The sequence below is a fragment of the Phyllopteryx taeniolatus genome, chromosome 14 (assembly GCF_024500385.1).
Source record: "Phyllopteryx taeniolatus isolate TA_2022b chromosome 14, UOR_Ptae_1.2, whole genome shotgun sequence".
Lineage (NCBI taxonomy): Eukaryota > Metazoa > Chordata > Actinopteri > Syngnathiformes > Syngnathidae > Phyllopteryx > Phyllopteryx taeniolatus.
The window spans coordinates 4226818-4244444 of NC_084515.1; the positions used below are offsets into that span (position 1 = coordinate 4226818).

General features: G+C 40.9%; 1 protein-coding gene across 2 annotated transcripts in view; it reads right to left on the bottom strand.

Annotated features, from left to right (window-relative positions):
- Positions 1 to 16346, bottom strand: part of LOC133488964 (polyamine-transporting ATPase 13A3-like) — a 42179-nt gene extending 25833 nt beyond the window's left edge. For both annotated transcript variants that reach the window (XM_061797545.1, XM_061797544.1), the window contains exons 1-12: positions 16259 to 16346; positions 15986 to 16048; positions 11919 to 11980; positions 10839 to 11012; positions 9461 to 9643; positions 8902 to 8972; positions 7668 to 7751; positions 2956 to 3025; positions 2732 to 2866; positions 2030 to 2102; positions 1160 to 1291; positions 121 to 288 (exon numbers count right to left, since the gene is read on the bottom strand). In XM_061797545.1, the coding sequence (XP_061653529.1) occupies positions 121 to 288; positions 1160 to 1291; positions 2030 to 2102; positions 2732 to 2866; positions 2956 to 3025; positions 7668 to 7751; positions 8902 to 8972; positions 9461 to 9643; positions 10839 to 11012; positions 11919 to 11980; positions 15986 to 15998 (1165 nt within the window). In that variant the 5' untranslated portion in view covers positions 15999 to 16048; positions 16259 to 16346. The remainder of the gene's footprint in view (positions 1 to 120; positions 289 to 1159; positions 1292 to 2029; positions 2103 to 2731; positions 2867 to 2955; positions 3026 to 7667; positions 7752 to 8901; positions 8973 to 9460; positions 9644 to 10838; positions 11013 to 11918; positions 11981 to 15985; positions 16049 to 16258) is intronic.
- Between the last annotated feature and the right edge of the window lie 1281 nt (positions 16347 to 17627).

The window sequence follows — 17627 nt, forward strand, 5'->3', positions numbered from 1 at the left end:
GGCCTAGAAATTCCCATACTTTCCGATTTGGAAATTAAAAAATTCCACAGCTTAATTTACAATGGAAAGTTATCCGACATTTTCCAGAAAAAAAAACCTCTTTGCAACTCTCGTCCTCACCTGTTCTGACCACGACCACCTTCGCCAGCACGCCAGCATAGTAATGGCTTTGGATAACATGTGAGCCGCAGAAGAGGGTGTGTCGCTTGTGTTCCTCTGTATTGTAGATCCTCTCTGCGTCATCGCCTGAACTTGGCAAACTGGTCTTAGTAACAGGTACACTCTCTCCTGGAAAACAAGACAGACATACAATAAACAACCATTGGGGTCCAGGGGTGTCTGAAATTTGAAGTCAAATGTTCTTGTTTTTTTGTTTGTAGCAATTTATTGAGCACTTATTGTAATGTTTAACTAACTAAATCAACACATCCAAAAACCATCAAGCATCCAATCAAGACAGAACAGCTGTGGAACCACACAAGCCTCTCGAAGAAATTACTTCATTCATTTGTAGTGAACGTAAATCGTAAATTATTTCCCCAAAATGCCTTCAATTAAATCGATTTTAGACTACTACACAGTGCTCTGTACAAGTTCTCTAAAAATAAAGCTGAGTTGAGTACTTGCAAAGGGACTATTTCTTTAACTCATCAAATTTTAAATTCAGCTAGCTGGCCCACAATAACGTCAACACTTTTCCATCCTCTGATTGGTTGGTCAGAGCAAAACTGTTCGAGCCAACTTTGACTCGCAAAATATGCTTATCGTGATCTGCACACATCTGGGAAATATTAAGTATTTTATTTGTTTTTGCTAAATTTTATATATATATATATATATATATATATATATATATATATATATATATATATATATATGTAATTGTTTTATGTTATTCAATAAATGTTGATTGTAAACTGCTGCACAAGGCAGCATTGCTTACTCTTATATTATGTTTTTGTATAGTATTGATAGTTATATAAATGCGACATGCAAGTGGTGGTATTAATAGTTGGATTTGGTCGGGTAAATCCCAACTGAAGGCCCAGCTCAGGTACAATGTTCACAGCCTGCATCTGTAAGGAGGTGATCAAAGGTGAGAATACATACAAGGCCGCCCTGAACAATTTATATACAACCAGAGTAACCATCTGTCAACCTGTCAAGATGCTCTCGTTGACAATGCAGGTGCCACAGATGAGCACAGCGTCACAGGGCATGATGATCCCATTGGCTGGAATAGTGATGACATCACCGGGTACAAGCTCAGTCGACATGACCTGTTCGACATCTGCGATCAAGTTTGAAAAGAGGACACTGGTAATAACTGATGATCATTCAGACCACCATCGCAGACCGTATTATTGGGAATGTTACAACAGTGGCACCTTGATTTACCAGTTTAATTTGCTCCATGACCAAGCTCATAACTTAATTTTCACGTATATCAAATAAATGTTCCCGATTGAAATAAACTGACATGCCGTTCATACATTCCAGCCCACATAACAAAACATTATAAAAGAGAATTTAAAGTAATTAACTGGTTTTAAAAAGTGTAATTACCTAATAGGTTTTGGTCTTTGTGTGTTTAACGGGCGTGGCCTAGTGAGTGACATTCGGAACAGGAGTCGGTTATTCTGCATGAGCCTTTGGGCGTGAGTTATGGCCTACAGCCGCTCCTTGCGAGTTTTCTCATTGTATTTGTGTGTTTGACATATTTGTCCCGTTCAATAAACGACTGAAAGTGTATCGGCAACTGTGGCTCTCCTTGCCCACATGCGATGGCAATACAGTACCTCAGTTGCTGCCATTTTTTCCACTTCACTCGAGCGCCGGCGTATCTGAAGCTCATTCGGAGCTCAAATTTTGAATCGCGACACAAAGCAAAAAAAATAAAAAATCAACCAAGCGACAGCTAGTAACTCAACAAAAAAATGGGCCCCTAATAAAGTCAAGGTACCACTGTATTTAAAAACAAACAGATGTTTTTTCATAGGAAAATTAGGTGATTTTGTGTAACACATGCCTTTATTTCTTCTGCACACTGAAACTTGTACCAAACTGTGGGCGACCACCAAATTATGCAGTTTCACATAATGCTGGAATGAGAGTAGTGAGAAAGAATTCAAGTATTAAAAACAAATCAGGGTCATCAACAGAACTGAAACCACTGCCAAGGTTTAAGCATTGGTTACCAGCAAAATCAATGACTGAACTAGTTGTTTGATCTCATGTTGTTGTTCCTTTATATTGAGAAGCAATTCTGCATCAGGTTGAAACCGTACCTCGATCTTGATTTTAGCACAACAAACCTAACCTGATCTGATATCTGACACAGATATCTGTCTATCGTACTACGTAATTTGTTACGCAGCATTTTGATGGAAATTGTTTTGACATAATACTTTAAATATTCAGGATGGATGTAAAGAAAATTCTGTTCACACTGGAAAATTTTTCACCAGCAGTTTTTCTTGTTTTAAATTTTGATATTTCAATTGTTGTGTGTGTTTGCTCTCCCAAAATGTAATGGGAACATTCTTGGAGGAATATAACCATTACGTGAAAAAAATAATTAAAATGTTAAAACTTTAGCAAATTGTTGCATAGACATAAACACACAAGTCAGTCGACAAACACATAAACCCTTACATGTCTACACACGTTAGATTTGATTTTGTAGGGAAATTATACAGTAAGAGGAACAACATGGTTCAACTTGACTCACCTTTCTTATGGAATACAGAGAGGCAGCTATTAAAATTGAAGATAAAATCAACATGGTCAGAGAATAATTGAAGTATTCCTGAACACCCCACAGAATAATAGCGAAGAGCTGGAAGATGTAATACGGGTTCAAGACCTTGAGAGAAAGTACATCAATGATCATTAAAGAACAAAACAGGCTAAAGAAAACTGTACACAACATTTTTTTTTCCAAACCAAACTTACCTCTTTTACTAAGAGTTTGAATAAAGATGGCACTTTTACATCAATGTCATTCTTCCCAAAAAACAAAGCTCTGTTGACAACAAGCAATGGGTGTGATTCAACGATAAGTTTGAAGGATTTGTTCTGAGAAAGGATATTAAGACAATAAGCAAAGGGAGACTTACTGAGAGATCTTAAACTTAAAGTCATCATAAAGACGAAGATATCATACATAAGGAGTATTTTAATTCCGATAGTACTACACAAGGTGGCACGGTGGCCGCACAGTTCAGAGGACCCGGGTTCAAATCCGGCCTCGCCTGTGTGGCGTTTGCATGTTCTCCCTGTGCCTGCGTGGGTTTTCTCCGGGTACTCCGGTTTCCTCCCACATCCCCAAAACATGCATGGTAGATTAATTGAAGACACTAAATTGTCCATAGGTGTGAATGTGAGTGTGAATAGTTGTTTGTTTACAACCCCAATTCCAATGAAGTTGGGACGCTGTGTTAAACATAAATAAAAACAGAATACAATGATTTGCAAATCAAGTTCAACCTGTTTTTAATTGAATACACTACGAAGACAAGATATTTAACGTTCCAACTGATAAACTTTATTGTTTTGAGCAAATAATCATTAACTTATAATTTTATGGCTGCAACACATTCCAAAAAAGCTGGGACAGGGTCATGTTTACCACTGTGTTATATCACCTTTTCTTTTAACAACATTCAATAAACGTTTGGGAACTGAGGACACTAATTGTTGAAGCTTTGTAGGTGGAATTCTTTCCCATTCTTGTTTGATGTACAGCTTCAGTTGTCCAACAGTTCGGGGTCTCCGTTGTCGTGTTTTACGCTTCATAATGCGCCACACATTTTCAATGGGAGACAGGTCTGGACTGCAGGCAGGCCAGTCTCGTACCCGCACTCTTTTACTACGAAGCCACGCTGTTGTAACACGTGCAGAATGTGGTTTGGCATTGTCTTGCTGAAATAAGCAGGGGCGTCCATGAAAAAGACGTTGCTTGGATGGCAGCATATGTTTCTCCAAAACCTGTATGTACATTTTCGGCATTAATGGTGCCTTCACAGACGTGTAAGTGCCATTGGCACTAACACAACCCCATACCATCACAGATGCTGGCTTTTTAACTTTGCGTCCATAACAGTCCGGATGGTTCTTTTCCTCTTTGGCCTGGAGGACAATTCCACAATTTCCAAAAACTATTTGAAATGTGGACTCGTCGGACCACAGAACACTTTTCTACTTTTCATCAGTCCATCTTAGATGAGCTCTGGCCCAGAGAAGCGTTTCTGGGTGTTGTTGATAAATGGCTTTTGCTTTACATAGTAGAGTTTGAAGTTGCAATTACGGCTGTAGCGCTGAACTGTATTTACTGACATTGGTTTTCTGAAGTGTTCCTGAGCCCATGTGGTGATATCCTTTACATATTGATGTCCATTTTTGATGCAGTGCCGCCTGAGGGATCGAAGGTCACGGGCATTCAATGTGGTTTTCGGCCTTGCCGCTTATATGCAGTGATTTCTCCAGATTCTCTGAACCTTTTGATGATATTATGGACCGTAGATGATGAAATCCCTAAATTCCTTGCAATTGTACGTTGAGGAACATTGTCCTTAAACTGTTCGACTATTTTCTCACGCACTTGTTCACGAAGAGGTGAACATCGCCCCATCTTTGCTTGTGAATGACTGAGCAATTCAGGGAAGCTCCTTTTATATCCAATCATGGCACTCACCTGTTCACCTGTGGGATGTTCCAAACAGGTGTTTGATGAGCATTCCTCAACTTTCTCAGTCTTTTTTGCCACCTGTCCCAGCTTTTTTGGAACGTGTTGCAGCCATAAAATTCCAAGTTAATGATTATTTGCTAAAAACAATAAAGTTGATCAGTTTGAACATTAAATATCTTTTCTTTGTAGTGCTTTAAATTAAATACAGGTTGAACTTGATTTGCAAATCATTGTATTCTGTTTTTATTTATGTTTAACACAGCGTCCCAACTTCATTGGAATTGGGGTTTGTATATGTGCCCTGCAATTGACTGGCAACCAGTCCAGGGTGTACCCTCTCGCCCAAAGATAGCTGAGATAGACTCCAGCACGCCCGCGACCCTAGTGAGGACAAGCGGTACAGAAATTGAATGAATGAATGAGTACTACACAACGTAAAATCTGAGCTAATGCTGAATCATCGTCAAGTATTCAGTGGAGTGTTCTAAGTAAACGAAATTGAAAAAAAACACCCGGACTCACTAATTTATTTTAATTTCGCACATTCAATAACAACAAGCCGTGGTTCACTGCCAAACTTAGGCAACTTCGCCAAGCTAAGGAGGACGCATATTGAATCCCTGTATAATTGCGCTAGAAACCAGCTGACTAAAGAAATTAACATTGCAAAGAGAAACTATGCAGCAAAGTTGGAAAAACAGTTTACCGCTAACGACTCCAAATCAGTCTGGCATGCATTACAATCGCTAAACAATTACAAGCGACCAACAATAAAAGACTTGTCGACGACTTGAACACCTTCGACTGCAGATTTGAAAAGGACACTTTCACTCCCCACACCCATACATCGCAATCACACCTCTGACTTCTGCGTTGACCATCCACAAACAAGATGTGAGACGCATCTTCGAACAACAAAAGATGAACAAAACGGCAGGCCCAGACCATGTGTCCCCATCCTGCCAAAAAGTCTGTGCAGACCAGCTCGCTCCAGTATTCACACAGATCTTCAATAGATCTCTGGAACTGTGCGAAGTACCTCCTCTTTCAAGCGCTCCACCATCATCCCAGTCCGCAAGAAACCAACAATCTCGGTTCTGAATGACTACAGGCCTGTCGCCTTGACATCTGTGGTCATGAAGTCCTTTGAACGCCTCGTGCTGGACCACCTCAAGAGCGTCACAGGTCCCCTGCTGGACCCCCTGCAGCTTGCCTACCGAGCAAACAGGTCTGCGGATGATGCAGTCAACATGGGACTGCACTTCATCCTAGAACAGCTTGACAGCACGGGGACCTACGCAAGGATCCTGTTCGTGGACTTCAGCTCTGCGTTCAACACCATCATCCCTGAACTCCTTTCCTCCAAGCTTCTCCAACTCAGCGTCTCGCTTGCCATCTGCCAGTGTTTTTACAGCTTTCTGACGGGCAGGACACAGCAGGTGAGGTTGTGGGAGGCCACCGCATCCACACGCACCACCAGCACTGGGGCGCCCCAAAGTTGTGTCCTCTCGCCTCTGCTCTTCTCTCTCTACACGAACGACTGCAACCTCAACGCAACCGGCTGTCAAACTCCTGAAGTTTGCAGATGTCACCACTGTCATCGGCCTCATCAAAGACGGTGACGAGTCTGCATATCGACAGGAAGTGGAGCGGCTGGAGCTGTGGTGCGGCCGACACAACCTGGAGCTGAACACACTCCAGGTTGACTGTAGAGACGATCGTGGACTTCAGGAGGCACCCCTCGCCACAGCTGCCACTCACGTTGTCCAGCTGCCCTGTGTCAACCGTCGAGACATTCAAGTTCCTGGGAATTACAATCTCTCAGGACCTGAAGTGCACGATCAACATCAACTCCGTCCTCAAAAAGGCCCAGCAGAGGATTTACTTCCTGCGGCTTCTGAGGAAGCACGGCCTGCCACGGGAGCTGTTGGGGAAGTTCTACACAGCGGTCAGCAAATCAGTCCTGTGTTCTTCCATCACAGTCTAGTTTGGCGCGGCTACAAAAAAGGACAAACTCCGACTGCAACGGACAATCAAAACTGTTGAAAAGATTTTCGGTACCAACCTACCCACCCTTGAGGATTTGCACGCTGCCAGACTAAGACAAGAGTGTGCAAAATCCTCTTGGACCCTCCACATCCTGGTCACCAGCTCTTCCAGCTCTTTCCCTCAGGTAGGCGCTACCGATCAATGCAAACTAAAACTAGCAGACATTCCAACAGCTTCTTCCATCAACTTCTTAAACAGCTAACATTTTTTTGTCTTGAGTTTGTTGTCACATTTCTGTCGGGCCAATTATACATTACTCATGCACTCACTGCGTTAGTCTCGCCACGCTGCACTATTTGCATATCTGTTGTTGACCAATACTGGCCACTCATACCAGAGTAGCATCTGCACCACTTGCACACTGACTGAGGACTATCTGCAACATTTGCACAATTGACATTGTCCCAAACTATCGCACTACTAGTCACTTTAAACTGCATACATTCCTTGAAGTCTCGGCGCCCTTTGCACAATGGTCATTGCACCGGACTCTTGCTATATTAGTCATTCAAACTGTTCTAAGTGATAGAGGACTCAAAAAAAAAAAAATAATAATAAATAATTGTATCAGCATTACCAGATAACTAGCAACCCTTTATTGCTCAGTGACTGTTTTTATCAATGTCTTTATGTCTCAAAAGTGTTCTGTCAATTGACTGTCTGTTGTCATACTAGAGCGGCGCCAACTACCGGAGACAAATTCCTTGTGTGTTTCTTTTTTAGACATACTTGACAAAATAAAGATAATTCTGATTCTGAGATGATTCTGATTCTGACATAGAGGGGGAGGGGATGCCACACTCTTCTTTTTGGTAGGAACAAATTTGTTTCACATAACCATTATTGACAGTAAATATTGTGTTCCCGGAAATGAAATTTTCTTGAAATTTAAAAGAAAATTCTGAGGAAAAATGTAGACTGTTGGTACCTGTAGTCCTGTATGGTTTTAGTGAGTCCATCGCTGTGGTCTCTGTGAATGCCTCCACAGCTCACCTTTGTGTCCTCCAAGCCCCTAAAAAGTTGTGCAAATATTATGTCTGCTGTCATTGTAGAGATCAGTGATTGTCAAAGTGTAGTATGTTCCTCTCTCATCGACAAACAACTTACAACATGCGATTGTGCAACAAGGGGGAATAAAACCCTGGAACTCCAGTAGGCTATGCCAAATGTCAATGTGAAAGGAGCTCTTGTACAGTATATTTGAATGAGAACATTTTTATTTTTATTTATTTATTTACTTATTTTGCAATATTATTGTTATATTTATTGTGTTTTATGTTTGCTCTTAGGTACAGCACTTGGTTTTAGCGGCAGTTATTTTAAGTGCGCTATAAATGAAGTTGAGTTGAGTTTCAGGAATAAAACCTTTTGTTTTGATGAACCCTTAGGCCTACTATGCTACTGTATTGTAATGTTGTCATGATGGTGTTACTTGGAGAGCTAAGTGTTTTTTGGGGGTTTTTTTTTAGGTAGTACTTGGTGTAAAGGTTTTGAGAACCACTGGGATACCGACCCCTTTCCAAAAAATTTGAATATCATGGAAAGGTTTATTTATTTCCATAATTCCATTCAAAAAGTTAAACTTTCATAGATTATAGACTCAGGGCCCACATTGTAAACAACACCCTGAACTGGTTGCCAGCCAATCGCAGGGCACACAAACAAACAACCATTCGCACTCACATTCACACCTAAGGGCAATTTAGAGTTGTCAATCAACCTACCATGCATGTTTTTGGGATGTGGGAGGAAACCGGAGTGCCCGGGGAAAACCCACGCAGACACGGGGAGAACATGCAAACTCCACACAGGCGGGGCTGGCAATTGAACCCCGGTCCTCAGAACTGTGAGGCAAACGCTCTAACCAGTCGTCCACCGTGCCGCCTCACAGTATTCAAATTTTTTTAATTCCTGTTTTCGTGGCTTTTATGAGCTGGAAGCCCAAATTATGTAAAAATAAACAAATACTTTAAATTGTTTAAATTGTGAGCCCTGAATCTATAATCTATGAAACTTTAACTTTTTGAATGGAGTTATGGAAATAAATAAACTTTTCCATGATATTCAAATTTTTTGGAAAGGGTCTATGCAGTATATCTTAAGTGAACATTTAATATAGATTTATTAGGACCAGTAATAGCAGTGTTTTGGGGGACTCATACTTAAATGTTTCAAAGTCCTGTGTGCCTTCATTCCAGTAGTATTTGATACTGTTGTGGGTAAAGAAGTGCACCTACGAAGAGAAGAGAGGAAAAAGGGAAATCTGAGTCGATTTTCAAAAACTACAGCGGAGAAACAAACAAACATACCAATAAAATCCATCCATCCATCCATTTTCTGAGCCGCTTCTCCTCACTAGGGTCACGGGCGTGCTGGAGCCTATCCCAGCTATCATCGGGCAGGAGGCGGGGTACACCCTGAACTGTTTGCCAGCCAATCGCAGGGCACATACAAACAAACAAAAATTTGCACTCACATTCACACCTACGGGCAATTTAGAGTCTCCAATTCATGCATGTTTTTGGGATGTGGGAGGAAACCGGAGTGCCCGGAGAAAACCCACGCAGGCACGGGGAGAACATGCAAACTCCACACAGGCGGGGCCGGGGATTGAACCCCAGTCCTCAGAACTGTCAGGCTGACGCTCTAACCAGTCGTCCACCGTGCCGCCTACCAATAAAATCATTTTAAAAAATAAAAAAATATCTGTGCAATTCTCACAATGTTAACGGATTCTCTGTAGTTGAAATTCCCATTTTGATCCTTAAGTTCACCAATGAGGCTTTGGTGGCGGTGTCCATTCTGAAAAGGAGCTGTGGACTGATGATCCACACTATCAAAGGGGGTCTTCCCTGGAGCCAACATCATGTGTATTTTGGCACGATCCCACTGCCTGAAGTCATCCTGTAAAAGCAACAATAACAGATTTACCTCCAATGTTGGCTCAAATATATTTTATTTGTCTATTATCATTAAACATGTAAGCAGGGGTACATAAAACTGACATTAGAAAAATGGCACTGGGGCCCTCCATGTCAATCTTATCATATTTAAAAATACTATTTACTAGGGCCGCTTAGGATCATTATAGATACACACACGATTTCTAACTTTATTAAGCTTTAGCGAGTGAGTCTCATTCATAGCGGATAACACTTTTTCTTTGTTTCAGTTGGCCACAGACAGTGATTCCAATTTTATCTGAGTTTAGCTAGAGAAAATTGTTTCGTATCCACACATTCGATGGAGTGACCGGTAGTGACCTTCTATCAGTGACACTTCAATCTGAGTGTCATCTGCATTGTTGCAGTAGGACGTGCCCTAGCTCAAAAGCTGGCCTAATGGAATAATTTACAGATTGACCATAGGGCGTCCCCGGATTGACCCCTTGGGCACCCCATAGGTCATGCGACCTGCATGTCTCGCATCTGCTGTCTGTGTAATTGATCCTGGTTATATGTTTGCACGTCGACTGTTTATGACGCCATCAAGGGAAGCGCGGAAAACCATGTTGCGGCGTGTGAAGATTTTATTTAATTGTTTTACTGCCTGTAAGAGTGTGTGTGGGGGTGGACATGTCATTCTGGGTTCCAGTTCCCTCCTGTTTGGAAATTCCATGATTCCGCCGTGCTTGCGTGGGTTTGCTCTGGATACTCTGGGTTCCTCCCACAGTCCAAAAACACGCATGTTTAGTTCATTGAAGACTCTCATGGTCCATTGGTGTCACTCGGTGTGCTGCAAGCCTCAGGAAATACTATTTTGTCTGCTAGTTTAAAAGAAAATGCAGCCAAACTGATTGGGAGATCCTTTATGACCCTAAACATTAGGTACAAATACTGCTGGACCACCCTATAAGTCCGTTTTGCATCACATCTGAAATGGGCTTGTCTAGACTTGAAGCTGGCATGCTGACATTGCCATATTGCAGCATGCTAATGCACCACACACTGACCAATCCATGTTCCTACCTCGTTTGTGCCCTTTGTGGTTTGATGGGCTTTGCAGAAGCAGTAAGACCTGTAGGATCGTGTGACAGCGAGCATGGAAATGACGTGTACAGGAGAAACATGGAGAGCATTTGGAGTTTGTCAAAGCGTACCGTTGTCCTGAGTAGCAGAGTGTGTGCTTCCCTCAGTGAACTTAGTGTGCACGTGGCTTTGACCCCCCACTCGGGAAGCCAGTAGAGCAGCAGGAGCAGCAGACCACCAGAGCAAATGGCACCAACACCTACCAGGATTATTTTCCACAGACAGGGCCTGTAACCCCACACCTCCTGCATGGAACACATTAAAATGAGGCCATTGTATAATCCATTATGTTTTCTCTTAAACAGAGAGTCCACAATATGGGGTTCCTCAAAGATCCATTTTAGGGTCACTTCTTTTTTTATTTTTTATTTATTTTTTATTTTATTTATTTATTTTTATTTAAACATTTGCTGGAGGAATTATGTGGCTTGAGCGCACACTCGGAGTGGCCCCTATATTATTTTTCTTAAATGATAAATACGTTTTCTCTACCGTAACAGAGCAGTTTTAAATTGTGATAACACTATCCACAACTAGATTGGAGACGTTTGCTATTACACCAGATCTTCTACATCAGAGAAGAAGAGTGGTGACGCCTTGATGAAAATCAGCAGGAAAAGAGAGTACTAACGCAAAGGCAAAAAGCTGCCAGAAGACAAAACTCGACCAAGAACATTGCGGTCCCTGATAGCGCTGACAAAAAATTGTGGCCCCCCACCTATCAACTATAGTTTAAAATGGTGTTATGTATAAAGCTGTAAATATATATATAAATAAGAAACAAATATATAAATTCTAATAAACAAAAATAAGAAAATAAATATATGGTCGCTCCTTCCCAGATTTTTGTCTATCGTGGTAGAGCCGCAACATGGTTTTCCGCGCTGCCCTTGATGGCGTCATAAACAGTCGACGTGCAAACATATAACCAGGATCAATTACACAGACAGCAGATGCGAGACATGCAGGTCGGGGCAGGGCTGAAAAAATGTTCAGCAAACCACTTTGTAAGAGGAAAAAAACTTTCACACATTCTAAACAAACCATGTAGATAGGGTGCCGTTTGTAAGGCGGTTAACGCTGAAAATAACAGAAACAATTGTCTCTTTTAGCTTCAAACGATGTTAAAAAAGCTGGACGTGGATAATTACCATCTCATCCTCCAGGCCTTGATTGATGAACTTCATTTCTCGGTTCTTCATGCTGTCAAGAGCTGCAAGGAAAACACAAGATAATTTGTTAGCTTTTGCTAAAGCACCACGGTAGAGCTCAATTTAGCTCATTGTTATTACTATTGAAAATAATATACAGGGGTCCTCAGATTACAATGGTCCAGACCGACAACGTTTCATACTAACAACGTGGTGCGTGATGAGCTACTTTGCTCAACCGACAATGTGCAAGCAAACCATAGGAGTCAAGGAAAGGAGTTTTTTCATTCAATCATTTAGAATGAGTTTGGCACAACTGCTTTTAGGGCAGATGGACGGGACGAGATTTCTTGGTGGTGGATGCCCGGCAGAGGTGGGAAGTAACAAAGTATTACTTCGTTAACGTACTTAAGTAGATTTTTCAGGTATCTGTACTTGAGTATTTCTTTTTGTGGTGACTTTTTACATTTACTCTTTTTTTTTAAAAAAACACAAATATAAGTACTTTCTACTCACACTTTAAAAATTACCTACTTTCTTTTAAAACCTAAAGTTAGCAACGTTGCGACAGAATAGCATAATGCTGAAAAACTGGAAACCGGAAGTAAGCAAGTAGTGAGTGCATCGATCATAGACATCGTACCTACTTTATGCCGCATATTTATGGCAATGCTAAACTCATGGGGCCAGTGTAATCAAACATTGCACTGTGCGTCAGTGTAATCAAACATTTATTGAACGGCAGGATACATGTGACCCCCTACGCTGACGACTACTCTGGAGCCAGGCCAGATAGCGAAGCTTCATTAGACTCTGCCGGGCCACAAACATGCTCCAAAGGTGCCGGGCCTCCACGTTGCATCTGTAGAAAGCCTTGACAGAATGTAAGAAACGTGAGGAACCCCATCAGAACATGACGGGCCTAGAGCGAACTTACTGACATCCGTGGTAGATAACAGACTGAAACATAGTCCACCTTGAGGCAAAATCACACCATGCACAACAAGACAAGTCACTCGTTACAGAGATCATTTACGTGAATTACGTGAGACCTTACACGACTCACTTACACAAGGGGGGACCTGCTAACCATCAAGGAGGCTACTCTGGACTTTCTGTCACCAACGTTCGCAAATCCGCTCAGTTTTTTCCCCGAGTTACTCACCGGAGCGGCGTCCGCGGTTTTCGGCGCATGGAGACGGAAGCGGCGCCACAGAGGGGAGCGAGCCGGCGTTCAGGTGAAACTCCGCAAGAGAGGACACAGATTGGCGTTCCCGTCGATCCACCTCGCGAATGTACGCTCCCTACCCAACAAAATGGACGAGCTTCATCGTCTGTTAAAGACCAGTAAAGACTTCGGACGTTCCGCGGCCATGTGCTTCACGGAGACCTGGCTTTGCGACGCTGTACCCGATGGCGCCGTCATGCTTCCCGGCTTCCACATTCATCGAGCGGACCGCAACATGGAATCATCGGGGAAAACAAAGGGCGGCGGGATATGCCTCTATATCAACGAAAAAACTGTAGTTGTCTCGCCATGCTGCACTATTTGCATATACTGGCCACTCATGCCAGAGTAGCATCTGCTCCATTTGCACACTGATTAAGGAGTATCTGTAACATTTGCACAACCAACATTGTCCCAGATTATCGCACTACTCGTCACTTTAAACCGCATATACTTCTTGAAGTCTCAGCGCCCTTTGCACATTGGTCATTGCACCGGACTATTGCAATATTAGTCATTCGAACTGCTCTAAGTGCTAGAGGACTCTGCATCTTTTTGCACAATTGTGCAAAAAAAAAATTATAACAATAATGTACCGGCATTACCAGATAACTAGCAACCCTTTACTGCTCAGTGACTGTTTTTTTTTTTGTCAATGTCTTTCTGTCTCCAAAGTGTTCTGTAAATTGACTCTCTGTTGTCGTACTAGAGCGGCTCCAACTACCGGAGACAAATTCCTTGTGTGTTTTTTGGACATACTTGGCAAATAAAGATGATTCTGATTCTGAATTACGGCAAAAAAAAAAACAAGCAAAAGCAAATGGTCTCTGTAACGAGTGACATTTGTATTTATGTTTACATCTTGTGATGTTGATTCTAGTCTAGGCTTTAAACCCCACAAAGGAATTATGTCATTGAACTGTGACACAAATGAACTAGTTACTTCGTAAATTATACACTGAAATGACCACCTTGTCTTCATTTCAAAGAAAACAGATGCACCTTTATTTGTCTTATTTGCTAAAAACTTCCATATTTACAAGGAAAAGAAACGTGGAAAGAAGCATTGATACTTTGATGTAGAACTATTAATTATAGACTAAGCCGTTGATACCCAACGACTATGACGCGGCACCACTGGTATGCGGTGAGAGATCATTAGATGTGTCACTGCAAGTTACCCAAGCTCACCGAATTGGTCTGAAAATTATTTATTCACACTGTTATTTCGTAGGCTTTTTTTTTACCGTAATTTACTGGTAACACTATCGCCAAGCAGCAAATGACGACATTCTCGAAAACTTCACCTGACGTGTTTACTGAAGTGATGCACTTTTCATGTGTCCTCCACAATGAGCTTGCATATTGTGAACCCCACACGTATATATATTAGAAGCATATACAACAATGCTTTTCTGCAACGGTGCCATTTTGTCTTGTTATTTACAATGAACTGCTTAAAAACTGTAGAGCTATGAATGTTACAACGCTTGCTAGGAATTATGGGCATGTATTACAGTACTTTTCATGAATCTTCTATCCCATGAGTTATAAGATTCAATATAATATACTGTATAATATCCACTGTTCAGTGTTGAGATGAGACATAATGGTATTCTTAAAATGTTGTAAACCTTTTTACAACTGTGATAAATAGCTCACCTGACGATTGTGAAACAATAAAAGGTAAAATTTAAATGAAGTACGTGGCACTAGCGGCAGTAACACTCGTAAAAACTAGCACTCCTTGTACATTCTGGGAAATGTTTGAACACCTGCTGTAGTTGAATGTTGGTCATGAGAACTTGGAGAGCTCTATTTTTAGGTGGTACTTGCTATAAACATTCATTTTCATTTTACGTATTGAGTACATTTTAGATTCTGCACTTTTAGAAAAGGAGTTGAATCAGTACAGTACCTTTACCACATGCTTTTTTTAATGCAAATATTTGTACTTGTACTTCAATACACTGTGAGTACTTTTGCCACCCAAGCTTATGACTCAACTTGAATATTAGTCATCAAATTGTGTCTGTCAACCAGAGGTGGATGGTAACACACTACATTTACTCTGTTAAATTTGTAACATTTTGGATGAATTGTCACAGTAGTTTTAATGCAACAACATTTTTCTTGAGTATTTTGGTGAAGAAAACTACTTTTAATCTGTTACTTTGAGCTACGCTTCGTTCTATTTTTTCTTTATTATATTATTATTGTGCCGGCACGGTGGGCGACTGGTTAGCACAAGCGCCTCACAGTTCTGGGGACCGGGTTTCAAATCCCAGCCTGTCTGTGTGGAGTTTGCATGTTCTCCCCGTGCCTGCATGGGTTTTCTCCGGGCACTGCGGTTTCCTCCCACATGCCAAAATCATGCGTGGTAGGTTTATTGGAGACGCTAAATTGCCCGTAGGTGTGATTGTGAGTGCGAATGGATGTTTGTTTTGTGTGCCCTGCGATTGGCTGGCGACCAGTTCAGGGTGTAACCCGCCTTCCGCCCGAAGATAGCTGGGATAGGCTCCAGCACGCCCGCGATCCTGGTGAGCGTAAGCGGTAAAAGGAAATGGATGGATGGATGGATTATTATTGTTTTAGTTAAAAGTTATTTTGTTGGTCATTTTCTGAATTTACACATTTTCATTTTATATTTATTGTCTATTTGACATTCATGGTCTGCTTTAAAAAAAAATCTGAAGTTACTCACAAGTCGTTGAGGAGTTTTCACTGAATACTTTTTTTAACTCTTGTCGTTGGAGGTCTAATTTGTACTTGAGTCATATTATTCTAAAGGTACAGTAGGCTACTCTTATTGAGTCCAGTTTCTGGCTACTCTACTCACCTCTGCTGTTCATGACACTTATGAGTTAGTGACTTGTAAGGTGCTTCCATCTCGACACGTGGTCTGCAGAGGTCAAAGTATGCAATTTCAATTGCGATTTTAAAAAAAAATATATATATTTAATTACATTTCAAGTGACACATATCCGATATGAGCGAACACGTGAAACGACCGGAACGTGTGTAAAAAGCTCAAAATTGTCCGTAAATGACTCCACAACACGCGGAAGTCAACAATAATGCATAAGTCATCCAAACATTAAACTTTACATACCGTTTATTTGGCCCGTGCTGACTCTACCCCCCCCCCCTCCCCCCTACACGGAATCAAACCTCCACATTTCTCTTCTGGCTGCCGTGTCATATTTAATAAACAGGGACACACCCCTGAGGCTGGATTTGCAACGCATGCTGCGTGCTTCATGAGGCACGCATTTTGTTGTTCTCTCACGCTCTCAAGTGACGCAATCCGTGTCACGGCTGCGTGAAGAAGAAAAAATAAAAGGGAGTGGGGGGAACCCTGCATCCATTCACATATCATCCAACACGCTTCCGATTGTGAGATAAGAATCAGATAAACATCGGAATATCTGCAGGGTAAATGCACAGATTTTCAAAGACAACGGGAACTTGACGTAACTGACATAGACCGATTGCTAAATGCACTACTACTACTTAAACAAAACAAATAAACACAAAAAGTAAATACACATAGTGCTACTACTACAAAAACAAAAACAAAAAAAGGGTAGTGAGGATAAGCAGTACAGAAAATGGATGGATGGACAACTACGACTATTTAAAAAAAACTAAACTTAAACACACGAGTACTATCAGTGCTGCTACTGCAACTACTAATACTAGTGCTGAAACAAAACAAATAAACATTTTAAAAAGTAAATGCAAAAGAAAAACTACTACTGCTACTACACTCAAAAAAAGTTGTACATGATTAAAATGTGGTTAACTGATGTAATTTCTCCCTCTTTTCCTCGAAAATAATCAAATGTTAGTTCATCACAATTATGTGCAAACGATGTACTATGACTCAAATACAACAAATATACATAAAAAGTAAATACACAAGTAGTATTAAGATAGACTAGATAGATTAGATTAGATAGATAGATAGATAGATAGATAGATAGATAGATAGATAGATAGATAGGTAGATAGGTAGATAGATAGATAGATAGATAGATAGATAGATAGATAGATAGATAGATAGATAGATAGATAGAACCATTTCATGGACAAAACAAGTGTTTTTCTACCAGAAATACATTTGTAAATTTTGGGGAAAGGAAGCAATTTCATGTAATAATCTTAATTTCTGAAAGAGGTGTTTAATGGGACACACTATTCCAGTGGAGCAACCGAATGGCACAATTTTCATTTCAAGAAGTGGAGATACCTGTTAGTGACCATGAAGAAGAATTGCCTTTTAATTTATGGAGTGGAGCCTCCTTTTGCTGGCTACTATTAGCAATATAACAAAATAAAGGCAGTATTGAAAATTCATGTTTGAAATTTTTTTATTTTTGCATCTTTGACATCTTGCGCATTTTAAAAACTAATTGAAGGGTTAAAAAATATAAATGACTGGATATTTCATGCTCATCACAAGAACTGATGTCATACAA